Below are 22,127 nucleotides of genomic sequence, written 5' to 3' on the forward strand. Positions count from 1 at the left end.
GTTATCTCTCAATATAAGATGCCATGGTTCATTATATGGTGCTACAATTGGGTGGTAGCTAAATGTGTATGTGTGGCATGTGTAGTATTGACTATTCCAACCCATCGTCCGCGGTCACCAACCATAGTACTAATGGCATGTAGATATGGCTTAATATCACAAGGAATATTCCTTTAAAATTTGTCTTGGGGGTGTTGCCCTTGAACCCTTGCTTGGGGGACCAATCCACCAACTATATGTGCACTATTGGCTTCTCCTCATATGGGGGGCCTTACAAACTGTGTCGTATACATGATGATAAACAAAACAGACAGGTTGGCATTGCATGTATACTAACAAAACTATGTAATTTTGTGAACTACATGTGAACTTTGAACTCGATGTGAACTAAAGTCGCACGATATCGAGGAATGCTTGAAGACTAACAAAGTCTCCTGTCACATAAAAAAGACGAGTGGTAGCATGACGATAGTGCCAACACGTGAATGGGAGATGGTGGGATCAAATCTTGAGATTCCCCAAATTTTGCCCCCTTGGTAAATAGACGGCCAAGAATTGCTGATGTTCTCATGCCATTGATCCCTCTTGGAATGGGGGTGTCACTAACGTGGAGGTCTCAATGGGAAGAGGCTGTAGCTTGTCACTGTTTTAAACAATTACAAAGGCTCTCACTGGGAAAGAGGTTTTGAACAATTTACAAAGGCATTCTTTACCTACATCACGATTAATTTCACAGGACATTGTCGCAATTCGGACATAACTAATCGCGTGCTCCCGGTATTTATGAATTTGAGTCGATAATTGGCATACTTGAAGTCTTCAAGCGCTGCAGTACTGATGCATGGGATGGGCCATGGCTATGTCGAGCGAAGTGCTGCAGCCTGCAGCACTGAGGCTCATTATGTGCACAACCTCGCTTATTAGCTATGTAGCCTCACACCAAACACATTTGGGCTATGTTCCCCCTCTCCCACGGCAGTTTTGTGGGCGCAAATGCCGATACTGAGAAAGCCTCCTCAAAGGCGTGCGGCAGCATTCCGATGTATCTGTTTAGGTATTCGAGTGGGATTTCATGACCGACCTCTGTATTCATGAGGAAGAGGCTTAGAGATGAGATAAATCTGAAGGACAATTTGGGAGGTCTCTCTCTCTCTCTCTCTCACACACACACACACACACACACACACACACATATGCAGGTACGTGGCACATGCACATCCTAGGTGCCCCTACAGACTAGGTTTAACCCAGGATCTCCCTTGGGCTGCCACTTTTCTGCATTGAGGTCCAACTTTGGCAAAGACTCACTAATAAATAATTGTGGAACCAACGTTTTACTTTGTATAACCTTCAAGGTGAAATGCGCTAATTACTACCCTGCTTATTTGTGTGCATTTAGAGTAAAAGGGCAACCAATTTTTGTATGTTGTTTCTGCTTGGGAGTTTTTTGAGGGAAGGCTAGGAAATTTACATTGTATCTCTGCTGATGTCCTTACATCAGCATTCTGAGCCAACAATTTTGCTTTAAGTCCTGCCATATTAGGATCCTAACTAGCAGGTTGAAAATGTCCTCTGCTTCAACAGCCTTTATCGGGTTTTCCAGACCTGAATCAAGTGAAATCTGAAGTAGTGAGACATGAAGCAAACGATGCATTTTCATGGGCCTGTGTGAGTTATTGGGTTTTCCGGGCCTGAATCAAGCAAAATCTGAGTACTGAAACATGAAGAAGACGATGCATTTTCATGTGCCCTTGTGAGTTAATGCCAATGGAGATGTACGAGAGTGCACACAATGTGACTTGCATGTTTGCACTTTTAGTGAATTTGTGTTCTGGACTTCCACATTGTAGGATTGATGATTGGTCAGAGTAGCATGGATTTTTACTGTAAGTCATACTTCGAAATATGAGTGTAGTCTCCTTCACATTCTAAAATTTGCCTTGGTATGGGCAGGTGCTGGCAAGCAGAGACGAAAGCTTAAAATGAGCGAAAAACTTGCCCAGGAATTGGAATTCTTTGAGAAGACGCTTAATGATGCCCAGAGCTGCTATGAAGAACTGAAAGCCCGGAAGCTACGCCCTGAGAGTAACTGCTGCACAGGGTTTGTTAATTTTCAGCCTCTGCCCCCAATACCAGTCGACCTAACATCCTCCCCTAAGCAAAATCATCTCCCAATTCCTATGTTGCCAGATGCAATTGGTTCACCTCTATCTTCTCCCATTGAACATGTCCCGATTCCCATAGAACATGCACCCATTCCCATCGAGCATGTACCTATTCCTGAATACAAGTCAGGAATTATTATGGATGATGTAGGAAATCTAGCGGTAAAAGGAGGCTTCGAAATGCAGTATAAGCCATCACCTCAGCTGCCCTGCCCAGGGGTAGCACTTGCTCAGGCCTCACAAGTTTTTGCCTCCTTCTTGCAGAGGCTCACACAGCATGGAGTTGTTCTTCAGTTTCCTACGACTCCTGCTTTCGTAAAGGAGAAGCTCAGAGGTGGTCGTAATGAAGTCACACCAGAAATGGGCCCGATGAGGTCAAAAGAGGCTGCGTCAGCTGATTTGTCGTCTTTAAAGCTTAGTAGAGAGGTGGTTGCTGAAGGACCAAAGGAGTTGGAGCAAGAGAAGCCTTCGTTTGCCAAATTCACCAGAGATGAAGTGGTTTTTGTAGAGGCAACAGAGCTAGGGCTGGAGAACTCCTCGTCTTTAGGGCTGCACCATGTGCAAGTGGCTGAAGAGTCCTCTGAATTGGGACTCAGACAAGAGAAAGTTGCTGATGAGTCAAACAAGGTTGAGCCAGAGAATGCCCCTCCTTTAAATTTTAGCAGAGACATTGAAGAGCTAAAAGAGGTTGAGGCTGATAAAAGGCAGTGGGAAGAATTTTTGGTACCAGGCAGAGGTGAGAAGGCTGTCTCGGAGTCTGATATTGAGGATGATGATGGACTGAAAAACCTTTGGGATGCCATGGAACTCTCACTTGCTTGTACAAATGTGAGTATCTCTTTGCTGTTATATTGCATTAATGCTGCCGAGTAAGTATTTCTTTGATCAGCAATATTACCTCATTCGACAAGATTAGCTTGAGGATATTGCAACTACCAGATTCTGGGCACTTTGCATTGAATTCAGTGGACCTTGCATGATAAAAGTAGCAGAACTTTTACTGTCTGATTTGGAGTGTCCCTTGTTGGGTTGAGGGTTATTTTTTTTCCTGATGACATACACTCTTAGTCTCCTTGTTGTGTCTTTGTAGGAAACTAAGAATAGCCGGGTGGAGGCAGACAACAGCCATAATGATGGGTGCACTCATGACTTCTACAAAAGAGATGACATGGGGCTGGTGTGCAGTAAATGTGGCCTTATTGGCCAAGATGCAGAGTACATCTTTAACTATGTTTGGGGAGAGGTGATTGGACTTCATGTTCTTTAATGTTTTATCATTTTCTAGGATCAAATGCATTGAGTTTGAGTCAATTATGCAGTTAACATCCACCTTAACTTCAAGTTTGTTGTAAATTGTGTCAAATTGATTGTACTCATGCTTTCTAATTGTAATGGAAATGGCTTATGAACTTTGAGAGTAGCGGAATTAGGAAATTAGATAAAGCACTTTTGTGAGATTACTTTGTGAGCATAAAGGGTGAACTTTATTGATGGTAGCAACATAAACATGGTACTTAGTTAACTTGGCATGAACAATACTTTTGCAAGACAGAGAGTTTAGAGAACATTAGAACAATTGAGGACCGGATTTATGTGGAGCCGGCGGTCCCCCCTCCAATAGGCATTTGTATTATAGTTTCTCCCATCAAGAGAGACTTGGTACAATACAATCTTTTGTGTTCCTTGTGACCTAAGTGATGCAATGAAGATGGAAAGCTTTATGCATCACGAGCATAAGATAAACTTTGTAGAAAGCATTAACTATCCCAAGCCTCAGTCCCAAGGCCTCAAACACCTTCGAAGGTTGAGAGAGCTAGCGGGGAATGAGGGTAGGGAAGAGGAAGAAGAAACATTTTATAGGAGAAAGAATTAGTTCTTCACTTATCATCACTCTTCTTGCTAGCATGGTAATAAAGATGGAGAAGATGACAAGCTTAAGCATTGAAGCATGGCTCTTGGTTGGATTTGCATTCCATAGCAAAGAGTGTTGGTGTAGGCTCTCAACTTCTCTACTAGCTTGGAGAAGGAGATTGAGCTCTTGCACTTTGTACTTTACACCATGAGAGTGTGCGTGGGAGAGTATACCCCTCAAGCATGCCCTCTACTTGCTTTGGTCAACCCCCTCTTCTAGCACAATCTTAAAGCTCATTGGACCCTTGCAAGCCTGTCCAATCACATGCAGGACGCATATCAAGCAAGCATGCTAGCCTTGGGACAAGTGTCCCCCTTTTCCCTTTGAGAGAGAGAACTTGATAAATGCAAAAACAATTAATTGAATCTACTAATTTATCATTGGATCTCTTGGGAGGCTAACCAATAGGCTTTAGGCACACCATGAGGGCAACGTGAGGAGGAGCTTGACAAGTGTTCTTTTTGCTTTCTTTGTACCGAGCTTGCCTTGTGTGGGGGGTGTGTGTTCTCTCTCTAGTCACCTCTTGTAGGGCTCGCCCTCTCCTTGTAGGGATAGTTGTGACTTTGTGGTACACCTTACCCTCAAGCACCTTAGTCAGCAAGCATGCAAAGCACCTCAAGCTTGGGTAATGTCCCCACAAGCATCTCAAGCTCCCTGGTCGGCAAGCACGACAAGCACCTCAAACACCTTAGTCTTCAAGCACGACAAGCACCTCAAGCTTGGGCCGGGTTTTCACCTCAAGCTCAGCCCTAGCTTACCTAAGGTCAAAGGACTTTTCAACGCTAACCTTTGGAGGTCTTCTGTAAGGTGCAACGGAAGTGAATGTTGAACTTTGCTCAAGATGATTGCTCCGAACTGTGCTCAAGGGTTCCTTTTACTTACGGAAGGGAGAGCCTTCCGTTCCTTTAGTGAGAGAGTGCAAATGATCACAAACAAAGTGAATGACAGTGTGAATGAAGGTGTTGAGAGAGAGAGAGAGAGAGAGAGAGAGAGAGAGAGAGAGAGAGAGAGAGAGAGAGAGAGAGAGAGAGAAGAATACGACACCAGACTGTTGTCAAACCCTCCTCCAAGGGCCCCCCTCTCTATGGCGAGAGAGGTCTATGCTATTGATTGCACAAATCTGGTACAATGGTCTAGATGCAATGGACTTGCCGACGATGTTGACGACAATGATGACGGCGACGAGACGGGCTGAAAACTGAAAACGCTAGGGGCTGAAATTTTAAAATCTGCTAACTGTTGAATTCTGACTCTATGTTGGCGAGGACAGCGATGGTGATGACGCGACGAAGATATTCTAAAAACGCAGATGTTGAATCTGCGGACAGCGGGCTAAAACTCAAAACGTTGGCTGATCTGACTGTGCGGCAAAGATCTGCTGCGGGTAGGTGGGATCTGCGAGGTTTGGGGCTGATCTTCCGGAGTCTAAGTGCTGAAAACTGAAAACGCTAATAACTTGGGCTGATTTGTCGCCGGGAATCTAAAAAATGCTAATGCTATCTGCAAAAACGCTAGGCCTTATATGGGATCTGCAAAACGCCAGGACTGATCTGCTACTGCTGAAAACGCTAGGCTGAATGTGAGCCAAAACGCTGGTCTTGATCTGTTGTTGGGTGAAAACGCTAGGTCACCTGCTGGTCTTGCTGAGAAGGTGCACTGTAAGTTGGTGAACTCTTGCTGCCTCTTCTGCCAGATAGTGCTAGTGCTAGGTTTCTTTTATAGAACTCAACAAATTTGCCCTACCCAGTTTCCCAACAAAGTCACTTATTAATAGTAAGTGAAAAATGGCTAAAATAGGAAAAATGGGTCATGTGCACTGTAAAATGCTAATGATGGCTATTGACTGTAATACTGATGATCATGCTGTGTGCAACCAAAGGATATGCAACTACTCTTGAGTCTTAAGTGCCTGGACATGCATGGCCTGCGCACAGGCTCACAATGTAAGGTGCTGTGGAATGAATGTTGTATTTTCTCAAGATTAGTGATCTTTATTGCTCAAGGTTCCTTTTAGTTCTTAGGGAAAGAGAGAGCTTTCCGTCTGTAGAGTGTTGTGTTCATGAACAAAGTGAGTGGATATTGTGCGTGCAAGTGAATGAGACTGAGAGAAGGAGAGAGAAGAGATACGACACCCGAGAGGTTTGTAAAACCCTCCTCCGAAGGCCCCACTCTCGTCGGCGAGAGTGGTCTATTCTTTGAATGCACAAGGTGTACAATGCGTATGCAATGGATTGATGCAATGGGACTATGCCGATGACGACGACGGTGATGACGACGACGACTCGATGGCTGAAATCTGTATTCTTCTATCTGCTGAATTTCTTGGACTGTTCGGGGCTGAATTGGTCTACTTCTATCTGCTGTCCAAAGGGGGGAAACTGTTGATGGTTCTGAGTGGTCTTGGGGTTGCTTCACACGGCTGAAAATCCCTGTTTTGGCAAGGGACTTAGGGCTGGGTAAAATGCTGGAACAACCTGGTTCAAGGCTGCGTTTTTATGGCCTGTTTTCGCAAGCTAAAAACGCTGAGGATCGGAGTCAAGGCTGCGTTTTTATGGGCTGTTATACCTGCTGAAAAACGCTGCTAGGCTGTGGTGCCAAGCTGTGGAAAAACGCCACCAAAACGCTGAATGGCTGAAGTGTACTGGCGTTAGTGCATAGGCTGAAACGCTGATGTTGGTGCTGAGGTTTGGTGAGCAAAAACGCTACTGCTGGTGGTCTTGGCGACGATGCAAGGGGGGAAGATGCGGGGGATCTCGTGTTGCCGCGGTACTGCAAGAGGACACACCGGCAGAGGTCTTTATCCAAAACGCTAGGCTCTGGAGGGTACTGCTGAGAAGGGACTTGTTGAGCGGGAAGCTCCTGCTGCCTCTTTTGCCAGAAAGTTAGCACTTGGGTTTGCTTATATATTAACTTAGCAGAATTACCCTACCTACTTTTGTTGGAAAGTCACTTAAAAATAATAAGTGAAAATAACCAATAAATAGGAAAATAGGCTAAATGCACTGGAAAATTCCCGTAACTGATGCTAATGGATTCTGATGGGAATTCCGATGATAGTGTTGTGTGCAACCGGAGGATATGCATCTATGCTAAGTGACTGGGCATGCACGGTCTACGAATACACTCACAAAAGTGCCAGATCACTGTTAATCTAGACTGACTGAACCCTGCTGTGCTGTAGCTTGTCCACAGACACATAGGGTTGGGATGTGTCATGTGACACACAAAGGTGCTAGAACACTTCCTAAGCTAACCTGAATCTTAGACCTGAAGTAGCTTGTCCACATGCACATAGGGTTAGATGTGCATGTGACATCCCCTCCTTTACAAAGTGAGGTATTAGTACCGAACTGTATGGCGTCGAGGGAGAGTGCCAACGTCTGGAATCCGGGGAAGGACTCTTCACCAAACCACTCTGATGCGTGGGTCGTGCGATACTTGAACTTCATAAAGGTCTGCAACGCTTGCTTCTTTGGGCCGTGCCGAAAGCGACACAAAGGGATTTGTGGCTGCTTCAATGCCCCAACTGCGTCTATGGGCGTAGGTTCACCTTCAAGAATCTCCGAGGAGAAAAATTCCTGAAACCACTTTCAACACAAAATCATGAACATACCCATTCCATGTAGAGTAACTGGAAAAATACTAGTCATCCTAAATGACTGTGTATGCAATGTAGATGAACGAAGTGATGGAGTGCCAAACCGTTCATCAAACACACGCAAAAAGTGAGATCGACTCTTGACTTGTCGTCCTAAATCTATCAACTGTGGCAAATCACAATGAAAATGCCGATGCTTGTGGTCAATCTTTCTTGTGCTCTTTCAAGAGAAATCCGCATACTTTCGTGCTCATCCATGAGTAAATCATGTGCATTGTACAATACGGCATGCCTGTGGAAAGGAAACACGTAAAGACGGTGAAGAAAATACAAGAAACCGTCACGAATGAAACACTCAAACAATGCGTGTTGACTAATCATGCGAACACACAATACTTTCTGAGTGATTTCTTTGGACCTCGACTCGAGAGCCAAGATCGGTTTTGCATGATTGATCGTATGTGCAATGAGGTTAGCTTCATTGGAAAAACCATCATCTAAACCATCATCCTTGTGAACAATCACATCTTTATCAAGCAAATCATCATCCTTGTGAATAATCACATCTGTATCATGCAAAACATGTGTCGTGCTTTGGAGAAGAAAAGACTCTGAGAGTCTCCTCCTCCTGTTTCTTTTTAATCTTTGCCTGCACATTAGAAATGAGAGGTAAAGAATGATCAACTTCCTCACCGCGAATGATGACGAGAGAGTCACTTTTGGCATTTAGAGTGAGAGTTTTGTCCGCCCAATCAATGAGAGGGTTATTCTCACGAAACCATCTAATGCCTAGAATCATATCACATCCTGAAAGAGGAGACACTACAAATTTTCTGCAGAAGGAGGCTTGTTGAACAGGGAATAACACATCAAGGCACTCTCGTGTAATGAAAGAGTCTATACCGGGAGCGAAGATCGACACCTTGAGAGGAGATGTCTTGCTAACCTCCAAGCGGCTCTTTTGACAAGAGAGTCACCAATCACATCATGCATACTACGAGAATCAAACAAGACCACCATGTGTTGACCATTCACATGACCATAACACTTCATGAGAGACATAGAGCATTGCGAAGGAGATTGTACCGTAAGTTCGGTAGGAAAGGACTAGGTGATGGGTATTCCTGATGCGTCACAAGGTGGGTGACGGGTGCATCGGAAAGGGGATACCCATAGTCGAGAGGAAATTTCGAATTGTGTTGGAATTGTGCACAAGGAAAAGCAAGCACTTGAATGAAGATGGGTTCAGAGGAAACTTTGAGGAAAAACAGATGCTTTCTGAGAAAGCAGGATTGCTTTTTGGGAAAGCAGATGCTTTCTCGCGAGGAAGTCTATGTTTGCATTGCAACTGTGCGTGTGATTGCATCCAGGGACGCCTGGGAAGTGCTGTGAAAGCATTGTTTTTAACTTATAGGGTTTTATTGAGTTTTTGGGCAGATTCAGACTATTTTTAAAATATGCCGGCCGCCCATTTAATAAGTGGGTAGCCATCTGATAAATAAGGCCACAGATCAGCCAGCGTTTTCTATCTCTTTTTCTGGCAGAACAGCGAAAAAAAAAAGATTTTTTTTGTTTGGAAAAAAAAAAAAACCCGGCCGCGATCTCTACGCGAGCAGCTATTCGTGCCCGTGGCTAGGAACTATAAAAGCATCACATGCACTCACTCAGAGGGAGGACCAGTTTTTGCAAGAAGGAGATGCTGCTGCAGAGTTCACCCACAAAGAAGACAGTTGCCAGTGATGCCCAGGACTTTCCCAAGTGTACCCGATGTCGCCAAGACCTAGTGCGTGAGTTCCCTCGCGAAGAAGTGCCTACGGAGCGTGTTTCCGTCGCGACAAGCTGCTGTTTTTCTCTGTTTTCAGCCCATAAACATCGTAGACGGGGCTGATTTATGAGAAGGAACCCGAGAACACACCTCTTTTGTGCGTAGGATTGGAAGAGAGGATTTTCTATGTAGAGATCTCTTTCGAGGAATTGCTTTTCGAGAACCGAGTTGCGTTTCGAGCGTCGAGATTTTGAAGGTAACATTTTCATGTTATGATCTATGAGTATTTGTTTGCAGGTGTACTTCCTCTTAGTGAGGGAGTAGGAGCAGAGAAAGGGCATGAGCCTCTGCAGGAGAAAAGCGCTCTGAGGAACTAGAGCCAGATCAGCCCAAGGGTTTCGTACCCGAGTTTGGGAAGTAGATCCACGGATGGAGGGAGGTAGTCTCTCAAGTTGTGATCTGGAAGTTGGGATTTCCAAGAACTTTGTGTCCGGGAAAGCAGAGTTGTTCTGTGGGAAGAGGACTCTGGAAACAGAGTTGGAAAAGAGAGTTGTAGGGATATCATGCCCTGAGTCTGGAAGGTGAGATCCAGAGGCGAGAACCTTGGTTCTCAAGGATTTGGAATAAGGAACGGAAGTTTCTTGGAATAGGGTTTTGTCCTAGGAATCGGAAGCTGAGGCTTCCGGGAACCATCAAGTCTTATTCTAGAATGAACGTGGTAATACGTTCGGTTCAAGTGCTTGTATAGACTTTTCCTCAGTAATAAAGATACTATTACGGGGGGGGGGGACCGACCCATCTTCTGGTCCCGAGTACTGTGTCGATCTTCTCACTCTCTATCTATTTCTCTCTATATCCTTTGGCTTCAGTAATAAGTAATAAATTCTATTTATCCGAATGTATTTTTTATTGTTATGCGCTCCGGTTTGTGACAGTGGTATCAGAGCATGGTCTCCTCTCTTTCTCTGTAAAGGGGGACGACTCTGGGAAGATACAGGAAGAAGCCATGACAAGCCAAGAGAGAAGTAAGCAGGCGTGCAAGTGATTGAGACTGAGAGAAGGAGAGAGAAGAGATATGACACCGAGAGGTTGTAAAACCCTCCTCCAAAGGCCCCACTCTCGTCGGCGAGAGTGGTCTACTTTGATTGCACAAAGGTGTACAATGCGTATGCAATGGACTGATGCAATGGGACTATGCCGACGACGACGACGGTGGTGACGACGACGACTTGATGGCTGAAATCTGAGATCTTCTAATCGCTGAATTTTGGGACTGTTTCGGTGGCTGAAAATGACTGTTTTGGCTGCGTTTTCTTGGGCTAAAGATGGGGGAACTTCGGCAACCAATCTGGGATGTATCTGCTATCTTGCTAAAGGCTGAAAATGTTGTGTATCTGCGGCGGCAGGTTGGGGCTGAAAGTCAAAACGCTGCAGCAATGCAAAAACGCCAGAAAAAAACGCTAGCTTGGCTGAAATTGCTGATGTCAAAACGCTGATTCTGCTGATGCTTTGCAATCCCAAAAACGCTGGGCTTTGGGGTTGCCTGAAGGGGGAACAAACGCTAGAAAGGGTTGGACTTGATGGCGATGGCTATGCTGAGAGGGGGGTTCTGCTGAGAAGTTGCCTGTTGAGCGGGAAGCTCCTGCTGCCTCTTCTGCCAGAAAGTGCTAACTTGGGTTTTCTTATATATTAACTTAGCAAAATTGCCCTACCTACTTTTGTTGGAAAGTCACTTAAAAATAATAAGTGAAAATCCCAATAAATAGGAAAATAGGCTAAATGCATTGGAAAATTCCCCTAACTGATGCTAATGGATTCTGATGGGAATTCCGATGATCATGCTGTGTGCAACCGGAGGATATGCATCTATGCTAAGTGACTGGGCATGCACGGTCTACGAATAGACTCACAAAAGTGCCAAATCACTGCTAATCTAAACTTGACTGAACTGACTGAACCCTGTTGTAGTGTAGCTTGTCCACGGACACATAGGGTTGGGATGTGTCACGTGACAAGTAGTGGTTCACTCTTGCCAAGGTAGCTCCACTCTTGATCCTCTCTGAGGAAGGAAAGATAAACAAATTTAACGAAGGACTTTTGCCCGAATTTTGTAAACCCATTTGCAAGATACTTTGCAGCAGATGGTGGAGTCAGCAATAAAAGCTGAAAGTGTACACCTCAGTGTACATGGAATCTAATCCCCACAATGGGACGGGAACCATTGAACACAAAAACAACGAACTTTTGTTACCTCTCCTCGAAGGATATGCTGCTATCCGGAGAAAGTTTGGAGTAAGGGAATTCAATCCAACTCTTGAGTTTTTTGAAAGGAAGACCCTCAAACTTTAAGTAAGAGGGTAGGTCTTTGATCAAAGTTAAATCTTTGAGGAACCCATAAACTGCGTATTGCTTTTACGAGATATGTATGTGTCTAACCAGGACTGATCACTCTCGAGTGTTTATGAGAGTAGAATTGAATTGAAACATTGCTTTATGCAATGAATTGGTTTGCTCAACCATCCGGAAGGTCAACTATTGATTTCGTATCTGGTAGTTCACCAACAAATTACTTGCTATTGCGGGTAGGACGTCAGAAAGGAAGGAACCATTCCAAGACTTCAACCAAGAAAAGCTTTCACTAAGCTTGAGTACCTTATGAACCAACACCCCCTACCCGGTAAGGGAAGATATGGTAGTGCTTTTCACACAAGTGAATGAACACTCTCTTTATGAGGGAAGGAACAAGCGACGACTACGGCCTGTGCTCGAGGAATTCAAGGATTAAAATCCTAGATTATTTGATGAGCGGGTTTTGTTCTAAGATCGAGCCAAGGAATTGTCAGGTGAGCGTCTTTGCTCTAAGGAGCTTACAAAGAGAAGGTAATTTCCCAAGTTCACCGAAACTCTAACACAACTTAAGAATTATGTACACCTTTGGGTACATGGATAACACATGAAGATGCAGACCTATGCCAAGGTGGGTCATCTACCAGTTGAATTTTTTTCTGCTGAACGGAATGAGATGAATCAACTTCCTTTTTAGGAACTGGACGAGAGTTTGTTATACTCTCTTGAGCGCCTTTTTGCGCGCAAGGATATTCCGACACGAGAATCTGTATTTGAGGTGTGTTCGGTAGAAGGAATTTGAGTTCTCTACGGAGAAGAGGTTTTCTGATGGTCGTTGATCATTGAGTACGCTATGTGCTTTTACCATTACAGTAGCAACTTTTGGTTGCTGTATATGTTTCTCCATGAGCAGGTCAAGTAGCATTTATACGTTGCTGGAATGAACTATTATGTTCGTAAGAATATAGTTCACCAACCGTTTCAAAATGGTAAGAATTACATATGGGAGAACATCCCTGAGAATCAAAGAGTGTTCGCTCTATTGTGAACCGGGTTTGAATGTACGTTCAGAAAATGCTATGGCTAGAATCCTATCTGCCTGAGATTTTGCAAGGCGTCATTGATGCTCGCAAGGTGAATCATTTTTTATGATTCTGTAAGGAAGAGACTCTAATGGGCGTCTGGAAAACACTGTTGGCGGAAGTGCCGCCGTGCACAAGGAATCTTCGGATTGGAACTATCCGCCTACGTTGAGCGACGGCCCGGAACAAGAACCTTCTTTAATGTGATCGCAAATTGTGAAAGAAAGACATCGAGCTTAATGCTCTCGACATACCCTATGCTGGAGGACACAAGAGGTTTTATATCGTCAGGACTAATAGCGCAAGGTTATGCGCAAGGACATAGATCTAGATTGATTTCTAGGAGGATTATTCTTCTCGGAATTGAGAAGGTGGAATTGAGTTAATAGATTCTTGGATGAGGAAACTTCCAATCTGTTGGAAAGACGCGAACGACGAGTTCTTACATGACTCGTAAGTTTAATGAAAGGTGAAGGATATCCTCGAGGTACTAGAGGAAAGACATGATCCGGTAAGGTAAGTATTGAATTATTGAATTATTGAATTTTTGTTTAATTTAATTTTTAAGTTCTCTACTGAGAAAGGACTAGCCCAACTCACCATTGAGCAAGATTTGGAATTTTTCCGGTTTCTTCCAAGCAGTTCAGTTGGACCTCTACACTGGAGGACAACCGTTTATAAGTGAGAGGGATGCTGCTAAATTGGCTTTATCTGACAGAAAAATAATTCTAAATGAATTATTCGATTTATAAGTGAGAGGGTTTTCTCGCTTGGAACACCAAGGAAAAATAATTCTAAATGAATTATTGGAATTTTAAGTGCGAGGGTTTTTCTCACTGGAGACATCCGAGTACGGAGTATTCCTAGTGCGTCATTCAAAGTAATGACAGGAGCACTGTGAAAGGGAATATCTGTAAGGCCACCAGGAACGGGTGCTTCTGATGCGTCACATCGGATGGGTGACAGGGAGCATTGGAAATAAGTATCCATAAACATTGTAGACGGGGCTGATTTATGAGAAGGAACCCGAGAACACACCTCTTTTGTGTGTAGGATTGGAAGAGAGGATTTTCTATGTAGAGATCTCTTCCGGGGAATTGCTTTTCAAGAACCGAGTTGCGTTTCGAGTGTCAAGATTTTGAAGGTAACATTTTCATGTTATGATCTATGAGTATTTGTTTGCAGGTGTACTGCCTCTTACTGAGGGAGTAGGAGCAGAGGAAGGCATGAGCCTCTGCAGGAGAAAAGCGCTCTGAGGAACTAGAGCCAGATCAGCCCAAGGGTTTCGTACCCGAGTTTGGGAAGTAGATCCACGGATCGGAGGGACGTAGTCTCTCAAGTTGTGATCCGGAAGTTGGGATTCCCAAGAACTTCGTGTCTGGGAAAGCAGAGTTGTTCTGCGGGAAGAGGACTTTGGAAACAGAGTTGGAAAAGAGAGTTGCAGGGATATCATGCCCTAAGTCTGGAAGGTGAGAACCTTGGTTCTCAAGGATTTGGAATAAGGAACGGAAGTTCCTTGGAATAGGGTTTTTGTCATGTGACACATCCCAACCCTATGTGTCCGTGGAGAAGCTACACCATAGCAGGGTTCAGTCAGTTTAGTCAAGTTAGATTAGCACTGATCTGGCACTTTTGTGAGTCTATTCGTAGACCGTGCATGCCCAGTCACTTAGCATAGATGCATATCCTCCGGTTGCACACAGCATGATCATCGGAATTCCATCAGAATCCATTAGCATCAGTTAGGGAAATTTTCCAATGCATTTAGCCCATTTTCCTATTTTTGGTTATTTTCACTTATTATTTTTAAGTGACTTTCCAACAAAAGTAGGTAGGGCAATTTTGCCTAGTTAATATATATGCAAACCCAAGTTAGCACTTTCTGGCAGAAGAGGCAGCAGGAGCACCTTGCTCAACAAGCAACTTCTCAGCAAGACCAACCCGTGCGACTACTCTGGCGTTTTCTCCACAGAAGACCTAGCGTTTTTGCATCAGATCAGCCTTGGCGATTTGTGCACAGCAGATCAGCCCCGGCATCATCACGACACAGCAGATCAGCCTAGCGTTTTTGCATTTGCAGAACCCTGGCGACAGAAGGACCAATTTCAGCCCCTGGCGTTTTTGGATTTCAGCAGCAAATTAAGACCGGCATTATTCACCTAAAGTGTAGTAGATTCAGCCCATAAAGACCATCAGTTTTCAGCCCTAAGAAACCTCATTTTTCAGCCAAGAAAACGCAGCCAAAACAGTCATTTTCAGCCACCAAAACAGTCCCGAAATTCAGCGATTAGAAGATCTCAGATTTCGTCGTCGTCATCGTTGTCGTCACCGTCGTCGTCATCGGCATAGACCAAGTTGCATAGTCCATTGCATACGCATTGTACACCTTTGTGCAATCAAGGAATAGACCACTCTCGCCGACGAGAGTGGGGCCTTCGGAGGAGGGTTTTACAACCTCTCGGGTGTCGTATCTCTTCTCTCTCCTTCTCTCAGTCTCATTCACTTGCACGCACAATATCCAGTCACTTTGTTTGTGATCATAGCACTCTCCATAAGACGGAAAGCTCTCTTTTTCCCTAAGAACTAAAAGGAACCTTGAGCAATAAAGATCACTAATCTTGAGAAAATACAACATTCATTCCGCTGCACCTAACATTGGTATCGGAGCTTTGGAAGTGTTCTGCATTACTCAAGGAAAGAACCACAAGAACCACAAGAATTTTTTTGCTTGTTGCAATCGCACGAACCCAAGTTTACTTGGGCGTGGCGATTCCTAATTGTGTTTTGTTGAAGAGTGACAGGAATCCCAAGAAAGAATGGCTTGTCCAACCTCCCCTTGTGTCTCTTTTCACTCATTGAGAGCGGACCGTGCACTTAGCGGCCGGCCAATGGACGTGAGGTGGGAAAAAGCAACCTTGGTGTGAGTGCAAGGCCGCCAATGGGTGCGCTCGCAGAAAAGGGTAGAACTCGGGTGATGAGAAGATCCTTCTCCAACGCGATTTGCATGCGAAAGAACATCTCAAGAACCTCAAGACCCTCAAGAACCCAAGTTCCTTGTGAACTTAAGAACCCAAGACCCGCAAGAACCCAAGTTTCTCGTGGACTTAAGAACCCAAGACCCCAAGAACCCACCAGAACCCACGACTTTAGAATGATCATCACTCGAAGCGGAATGGATACTTCACTTGGAGGTGATGAGCATGAAAGAGGCGAAGAAGAATTTTCCCCACCAGGAGGTTTTTCCGACCCTTCCCCATCTACGACACGGATTGCACTAACTCCTATGGAGGCTTTCGACAAGAGGATGATGGACAGGAAGTTAGAAAGTGAACAAAGAATCGCAACCATCGAGCGTGAGTACCAAGAAAGAATGACAATCATAGCGCGTGAGAACGAGCAAGCACGCTTAGAAGCCAAAGCAAGAGAAGCAGAATTTGATCGAGCGAACAAAGCAAGACAAGCAGAATTTTATCGCGAGAAGAAAGCACGAATGCAAGAGATGTTGCGACTCTTTTCTCAAGTGTCGACACCGATGCAAGAGATTCCGGAAAAGAAGACTCTCTCAGTCTCTTCTTCTCCAAAGCATGACACACAAGATTTGCATGATTGTGTGAAGCATGATGATGTTTTGAATGACAATGATAAGCATGATGATTTGGATGATAAAGACAAGCATGATGATTTGCATGATCAAGATGTGATTTCTCACAAGCATGATGAGTTGCATGAAGATGATGTGATTGTTCACAAGGATGATGTGTTAGTGGATGCTTTTCCTAGCGAAGCTAACCTCGTTGTAGAGTCGATCAATCACGCAGAACGAATCTTGGCTTTCGAGTCGAGGTCCAAAGAACCCCCACAAGAAGATTCGCTAGAGCCCGAAGAAGCGATCTTGGCTCTTGAGCCTCGGTCCAAAGAACCATCATAGGAAGTATTATGTGTTCGCATGATTGATATGCACGCATTGTTCGAGTGTTTCATTCGTGAAGGTTTCCTGTATTTTAGTCAGCATCGTTATGTGATCCCTTTTACTAGGCATGACATTGTATGTTGAGCACGTTTCTCTCATGGATGAGCACGAATGTATGCGGATTGTCCATGAAAAGCTGAAAAGTTTGTATGTCAGGAAGTCACAGTCCATGTCTCTTCCTTGGTATGACACAGTTTCCGAACGAGCACATGACACTATGAGCACCAAGCATGGGCATTTTCATTGTGATTTGCCACAGTTGATTGATTTTGATCAAACAGAAAAGATTCGATCGCATTGTTTGCATGTGTTTGATGAACGGGTTGTCACTCTGTCTTTATGTTCATCTACATTGCATACATAGTCTTTCGAGAAGACAAGATTTTTTTCCTTCACTTTACATGGAATAGGTATGTTCATGGTTTTGTGTTGGAGATAGTTTCAGGAATTTTCAACCATGGAGATTCTTGAAGACGAAAGAAGCAAGACTCTAGACGAAGTTGAAGCAAGAAAGGAAACTCAGAAGACTTTGTGTCGCTTTCGACGCGGCCCAAAGAAGAAGGCTTTGCAGACATTCATTCAAGTACCGCACGACCCACACATCAGAGTGGGCCGGCGAAGAGTCCCTTCCAGGATTCCGGATGCTCTTGGCGATCTCCCTCGACGCCATAGAGTTCGGTACCAGTACCTCACTTTGAAAAGGAGGGGATGTCACGTGACACATCCCAATCCTATGTGTCCGTGGACAAGCTACACCACAGCAGGGTTCAGTCAGTGTAGTCAAGTTAGATTAGCAGTGATCTGGCACTTTTGTGAGTCTATTCGTAGACCGTGCATGCCCAGTCACTTAGCATAGATGCATATCCTCCGGTTGCACACAACATGATCATCGGAATTCCCATCAGAATCCATTAGCATCAGTTAGGGAAATTTTCCAGTGCATTTAGCCCATTTTCCTATTTTTGGTTATTTTCACTTATTATTTTTAAGTGACTTTCCAACAAAAGTAGGTAGGGCAATTTTGCCTAGTTAATATATATGCAAACCCAAGTTAGCACTTTCTGGCAGAAGAGGCAGCAGGAGCACCTTGCTCAACAGGCAACTTCTCAGCAAGACAAACCCCCGCGACTACTCTGGCGTTTTCTCCACAGAAGACCTAGCGTTTTTGCATCAGATCAGCCTTGGCGATTTGTGCACAGCAGATCAGCCCCTGCATCATCACGACATAGCAGATCAGCCTAGCGTTTTTGCATTTGCAGAACCCCGGCGACAGAAGGACCAATTTCAGCCCTTGGCGTTTTTGGATTTCAGCAGCAAATTAAGACCGGCATTATTCACCTAAAGTGTAGCAGATTCAGCCCGTAAAGACCATCAGTTTTCAGCCCTTAGAAACCTCATCTTTCAGCCAAGAAAACTCAGCCAAAAGAGTCATTTTCAGCCACCAAAACAGTCCCGAAATTCAGTGATTAGAAGATCTCAGATTTCGTCGTCGTCACCGTCGTCGTCATCGGCATAGACCAAGTTGCATAGTCCATTGCATACACATTGTACACCTTTGTGTAATCAAGGAATAGACCACTCTCGCCGACGAGAGTGGGGCCTTCGGAGGAGGGTTTTACAACCTCTCGGGTGTCGTATCTCTTCTCTCTCCTTCTCTCAGTCTCATTCACTTGCACGCACAATATCCAGTCACTTTGTTTGTGATCATAGCACTCTCCATAAGACGGAAAGCTCTCTCTTTCCCTAAAAACTAAAAGGAACCTTGAGCAATAAAGATCACTAATCTTGAGAAAATACAACATTCATTCCGCTGCACCTAACAGTTTTACCCTAGGAATCGGAAGCTGAGGCTTCCGGGAACCATCAAGTCTTATTCTAGAACGAACGTGGTAATACGTTCGGTTCAAGTGCTTGTATAGACTTCTCCTCAGTAATAAAGATACTATTACGGGGGGGGGGACCAGCCCATCTTCTAGTCCCCAGTACTGTGTCGATCTTCTCACTCTCTATCTATTTCTCTTTATATCCTTTGGCTTCAGTAATAAGTGATAAATTCTATTTATCCGAATGTATTTTATGTTGTTATGCGCTCCTGTTTGTGACATTAGTTGTCGCAAAGTAAGCATTAAATTGATGCAACCAAGAATAAATAATAGTAGCATCTATCTTACCGTCATACTTACTGAACGTCAACTTCTCTGTGATGGGGTTGTTGGAGTCCAAATCTCTGCTTGAGCTACTTGATGAACTACCAACATCTTTGATCGGCTCGGGCTTCGAGGTAAGTGCCTGTAGGACCAACTCTTGCATGCGTTGTTTTTTTCTGCGCCTCACGCTCTAGCTCCAAGGCCGCTCGTCTGTCTTTGGCCGCCAAGCGCGCTTGCTCACGCTCATGCTCCAAGGCTACCCTTTTGTCTTCGGCCGCTAAGTATGCTTGCTCAAGCTCACGCTCCAAGGCTAACGGTCTTTCTTCGCGCTCGCGATCCAATTCTGCCGTTCTTTCCTTGGCCGCCAAGCATGCTTGCTCACGCTCACAATCCAAGGTTTCCTTTCTTTCTTCGTGCTCGTGCTCCAAGGTGGTGCGTCGCGCTTCTTGTTATAACATCATGTCCATCATCGTCTTGACCGAAGCCTCCATAGGATTTGGCGCAACCCTTGGCGTAGATGGGGAGGGGGAGGGTCGGAAAAACCTCCTGGTGGGGAAAATTCTTCTTCGCCACCTCCATGCTCATCACCTTCACGCAAAGTATCCATTCCGCTTCGGGTGATGATCGTACACTGAGTTCTTGGTACTTAAGTCCACGAGGAACTTGGGTTCTTGAGGTCTTTCTTTAGCTTGCAATCTGTGTTAGAGAAGTTTTTTCTCTTACCCAGCTCGACTCTTCCCTGTTGGCGCACCCCTTGGTAGCCTTGCGCTCACACCAAGGTTGCTTTTTCCCACCTCACGTCGATTGACCGGCTGCTAAGTGCACGGTCCGCTCTCAATGAGTGAAAAGAGGAACAAGGGGAGGCCGGACAAGCCCTTCTTTCTTGGGTTACCTATCACTCTTCAAAAACATGATTAGCAACGGACACGCCCAAGTGGACTTGGGTTACGTGCGACTGCAACAAGCAATTTTTTTTTTTTGTGGTTCTTTCCTTGAGTGATACAGAAACACTGCCAAAGCTCTAATACCAATGTAAGGTGCAGTGGAAGCGAATGTTGAACTTTGCTCAAGATGAGTGCTCCGAATTGTGCTCAAGGGTTCCTTTTACTTACGGAAGGGAGAGCCTTCCACACTGTGAATGAAGGTGCTGAGACTGAGAGAGAGAAGAATACGACACCAGACTGTTGTCAAACCCTCCTCCAAGGGCCCCCCTCTCTATGGCGAGAGATTGCACAAATATGGTACAATGGTCTAGATGCAATGGACTTGCCAACGATGTCGACGACAATGATGATGGCGACGAGACGGGCTGAAAACTGAAAACGCTAGGGGCTGAAATCTGAAAATCTGCTAACTGTTAAATTCTGACTCTATGCCGGCGAGGACGGCGATGGCGACGACGTGGCGATGCGCTGAATATGCAGATGCTGAAATCTGTGAACAGCGGGCTGAAACTGAAAACGCTGGTTGATCCGACCGTGCGGCGAGGATCTGTTGCGGGTAGGTGAGACCTGCGAGGTTTGGGGCTGATCTTGTGGAGTCTAAGTGCTGAAAACTGAAAATGCTTATGATTGGGGCTGATCTGTCGCCGGGAATCTGCAAAAACGCTAGGCCTGATCTAGGATCTGCAAAACGCTAGAGCTGATCGGCTATTGCTGAAAATGCTAGGCTGAATCTGAGTCAAAACGCTAGTCTTGATTTGTTGTTGGTTGGAAACGCTAGGTCACCTGCCGGTCTTACTGAGAAGGTGCGCTGTAAGTTAGTGAACTCCTACTGCCCCTTCTGCCAGATAGTGCTAGTGCTAGGTTTCTTTTATAGAACTTAGCAAATTTGCCCTACCCAGTTTCCCAACAAAGTCACTTATTAATGATAACTGAAAAATGGCTAAAATAGGGAAAATGGGTTCTGTGCACTGTAAAATGCTCATGATGGCTATTGACTGTATTATTGATGATCATGCTGTGAGAGGATATGCAACTACCCTAAGTGCTTGGACATGCATGGCCTACACACATGCTCACAAAAGTGCCAATACACTTTCTAAGTTGACCTGAACCCTAGACTTGAAGTAGCTTGTCCACATACACTAGGTTAGATGTGCACATGATGTAACAAACTTGGACACTCCAAGTCAAGAATCAATCGTGACAGCACCAAATAACCACTTCAAAACAATTCACAGGTCACAATAGATTTGCACTGGCCCGGCGGAGTTCCGTGCCTAGAGATATTGGCCCCAAAGACTGGCGCCCCTTTTGGTATTTCTTTTTGTATTAATCAGTTCAAAGTACAAGAGAGTGGCTCGGGTTTCACTCTCAGACTCTGCGTCCAGATGCTCTGAGAAGTGAAGGCCCAAACCACTTATTTAAATGTTTACAAGGGATGCCAAAAGCAGAGCCCCAAAAGCTTCAAATCAAAAGCAACTGCTCTCTCTCTCTCACAAAGAGTCAAAACTTGAAAGCAAAAGCATTCTCTCTCTCTCTTTCTCATTGCGTAGAGAAAAAGCAAGATTTGCGTCGCTCAAAACCCAAATTTTTTTTTTCCGCCTCCGCGATTGCCGGAAATTAGGGTTTTTGACAGAAATTAGGGTTTGCAGGAATTTTAGGGTTTTTGGCAGAAATTAGGGTTTCTGTTGTCTGTAGCCACGTCATCACTTTGTGACATACCCCCCTCTTGAAAGCATTGTAATCGACGGCGATTACGCCTACAAAACCGACAAAAGCCATAAACCGTCTTAACGGACACCGACTGTTAGTACCTACGTACTAGGAACACACATCTAGCACATGTACAAAATCGACAGTCACATCACACGACATCACATGACATCACATGACATTCAACATTCATTCGAATCTTAGACCATGATTTATCGGTAATGTAGCTACCAATCACATCTAGGTCCAATTGGGACCTATCGATGTCCGATTGACTAACCCCTATTGCAACCATGTCTATTCGAGATCAATCAGACCAAAATGCTGCTGTCATTTCGTCTATCAGTTCCTGCACTTAAGAGAAGTCAAGAACAAATCAGTATCATTATCAAGAATTCCATTTCATAAAGTCATCCAGCAGAATACTGTCAGCTCTTAGTATCCGTGAAGCTCAAAGAGACATCAGTGACTTTAGTATCAAAATC

General features: G+C 44.7%; 1 protein-coding gene across 1 annotated transcript; it reads left to right on the top strand.

Moving 5' to 3' along the window:
* The first annotated feature begins 726 nt into the window (after window positions 1-726).
* On the top strand, window positions 727-3,447 carry LOC147416774 (uncharacterized). The gene is made up of 3 exons (XM_086508061.1): window positions 727-1,140; window positions 1,954-2,993; window positions 3,256-3,447. Exons 1-3 carry the CDS (start codon window positions 1,092-1,094, stop codon window positions 3,430-3,432), a joined length of 1,266 nt encoding a protein of 421 aa, XP_086364187.1. The 5' UTR covers window positions 727-1,091; the 3' UTR covers window positions 3,433-3,447.
* Window positions 3,448-22,127: the final 18,680 nt, after the last annotated feature.

The sequence above is a fragment of the Adiantum capillus-veneris genome, unplaced genomic scaffold (assembly GCF_014529385.1).
Source record: "Adiantum capillus-veneris isolate H3 unplaced genomic scaffold, ASM1452938v2 Hic_scaffold_467, whole genome shotgun sequence".
Lineage (NCBI taxonomy): Eukaryota > Viridiplantae > Streptophyta > Polypodiopsida > Polypodiales > Pteridaceae > Adiantum > Adiantum capillus-veneris.

What these genes read in the sequence shown, in the direction of transcription:
- LOC147416774 (XM_086508061.1), top strand. Translation starts at nt 1,092, where the DNA reads ATGAGGAAGAGGCTTAGAGATGAGATAAATCTGAAGGACAATTTGGGA. An exon ending in TCTGAAGGACAATTTGGGAG is followed by an intron (nt 1,141 to 1,953) that starts GTCTCTCTCTCT and finishes TGGTATGGGCAG; the next exon opens with GTGCTGGCAAGCAGAGACGA. An exon ending in TCTCACTTGCTTGTACAAAT is followed by an intron (nt 2,994 to 3,255) that starts GTGAGTATCTCT and finishes GTGTCTTTGTAG; the next exon opens with GAAACTAAGAATAGCCGGGT.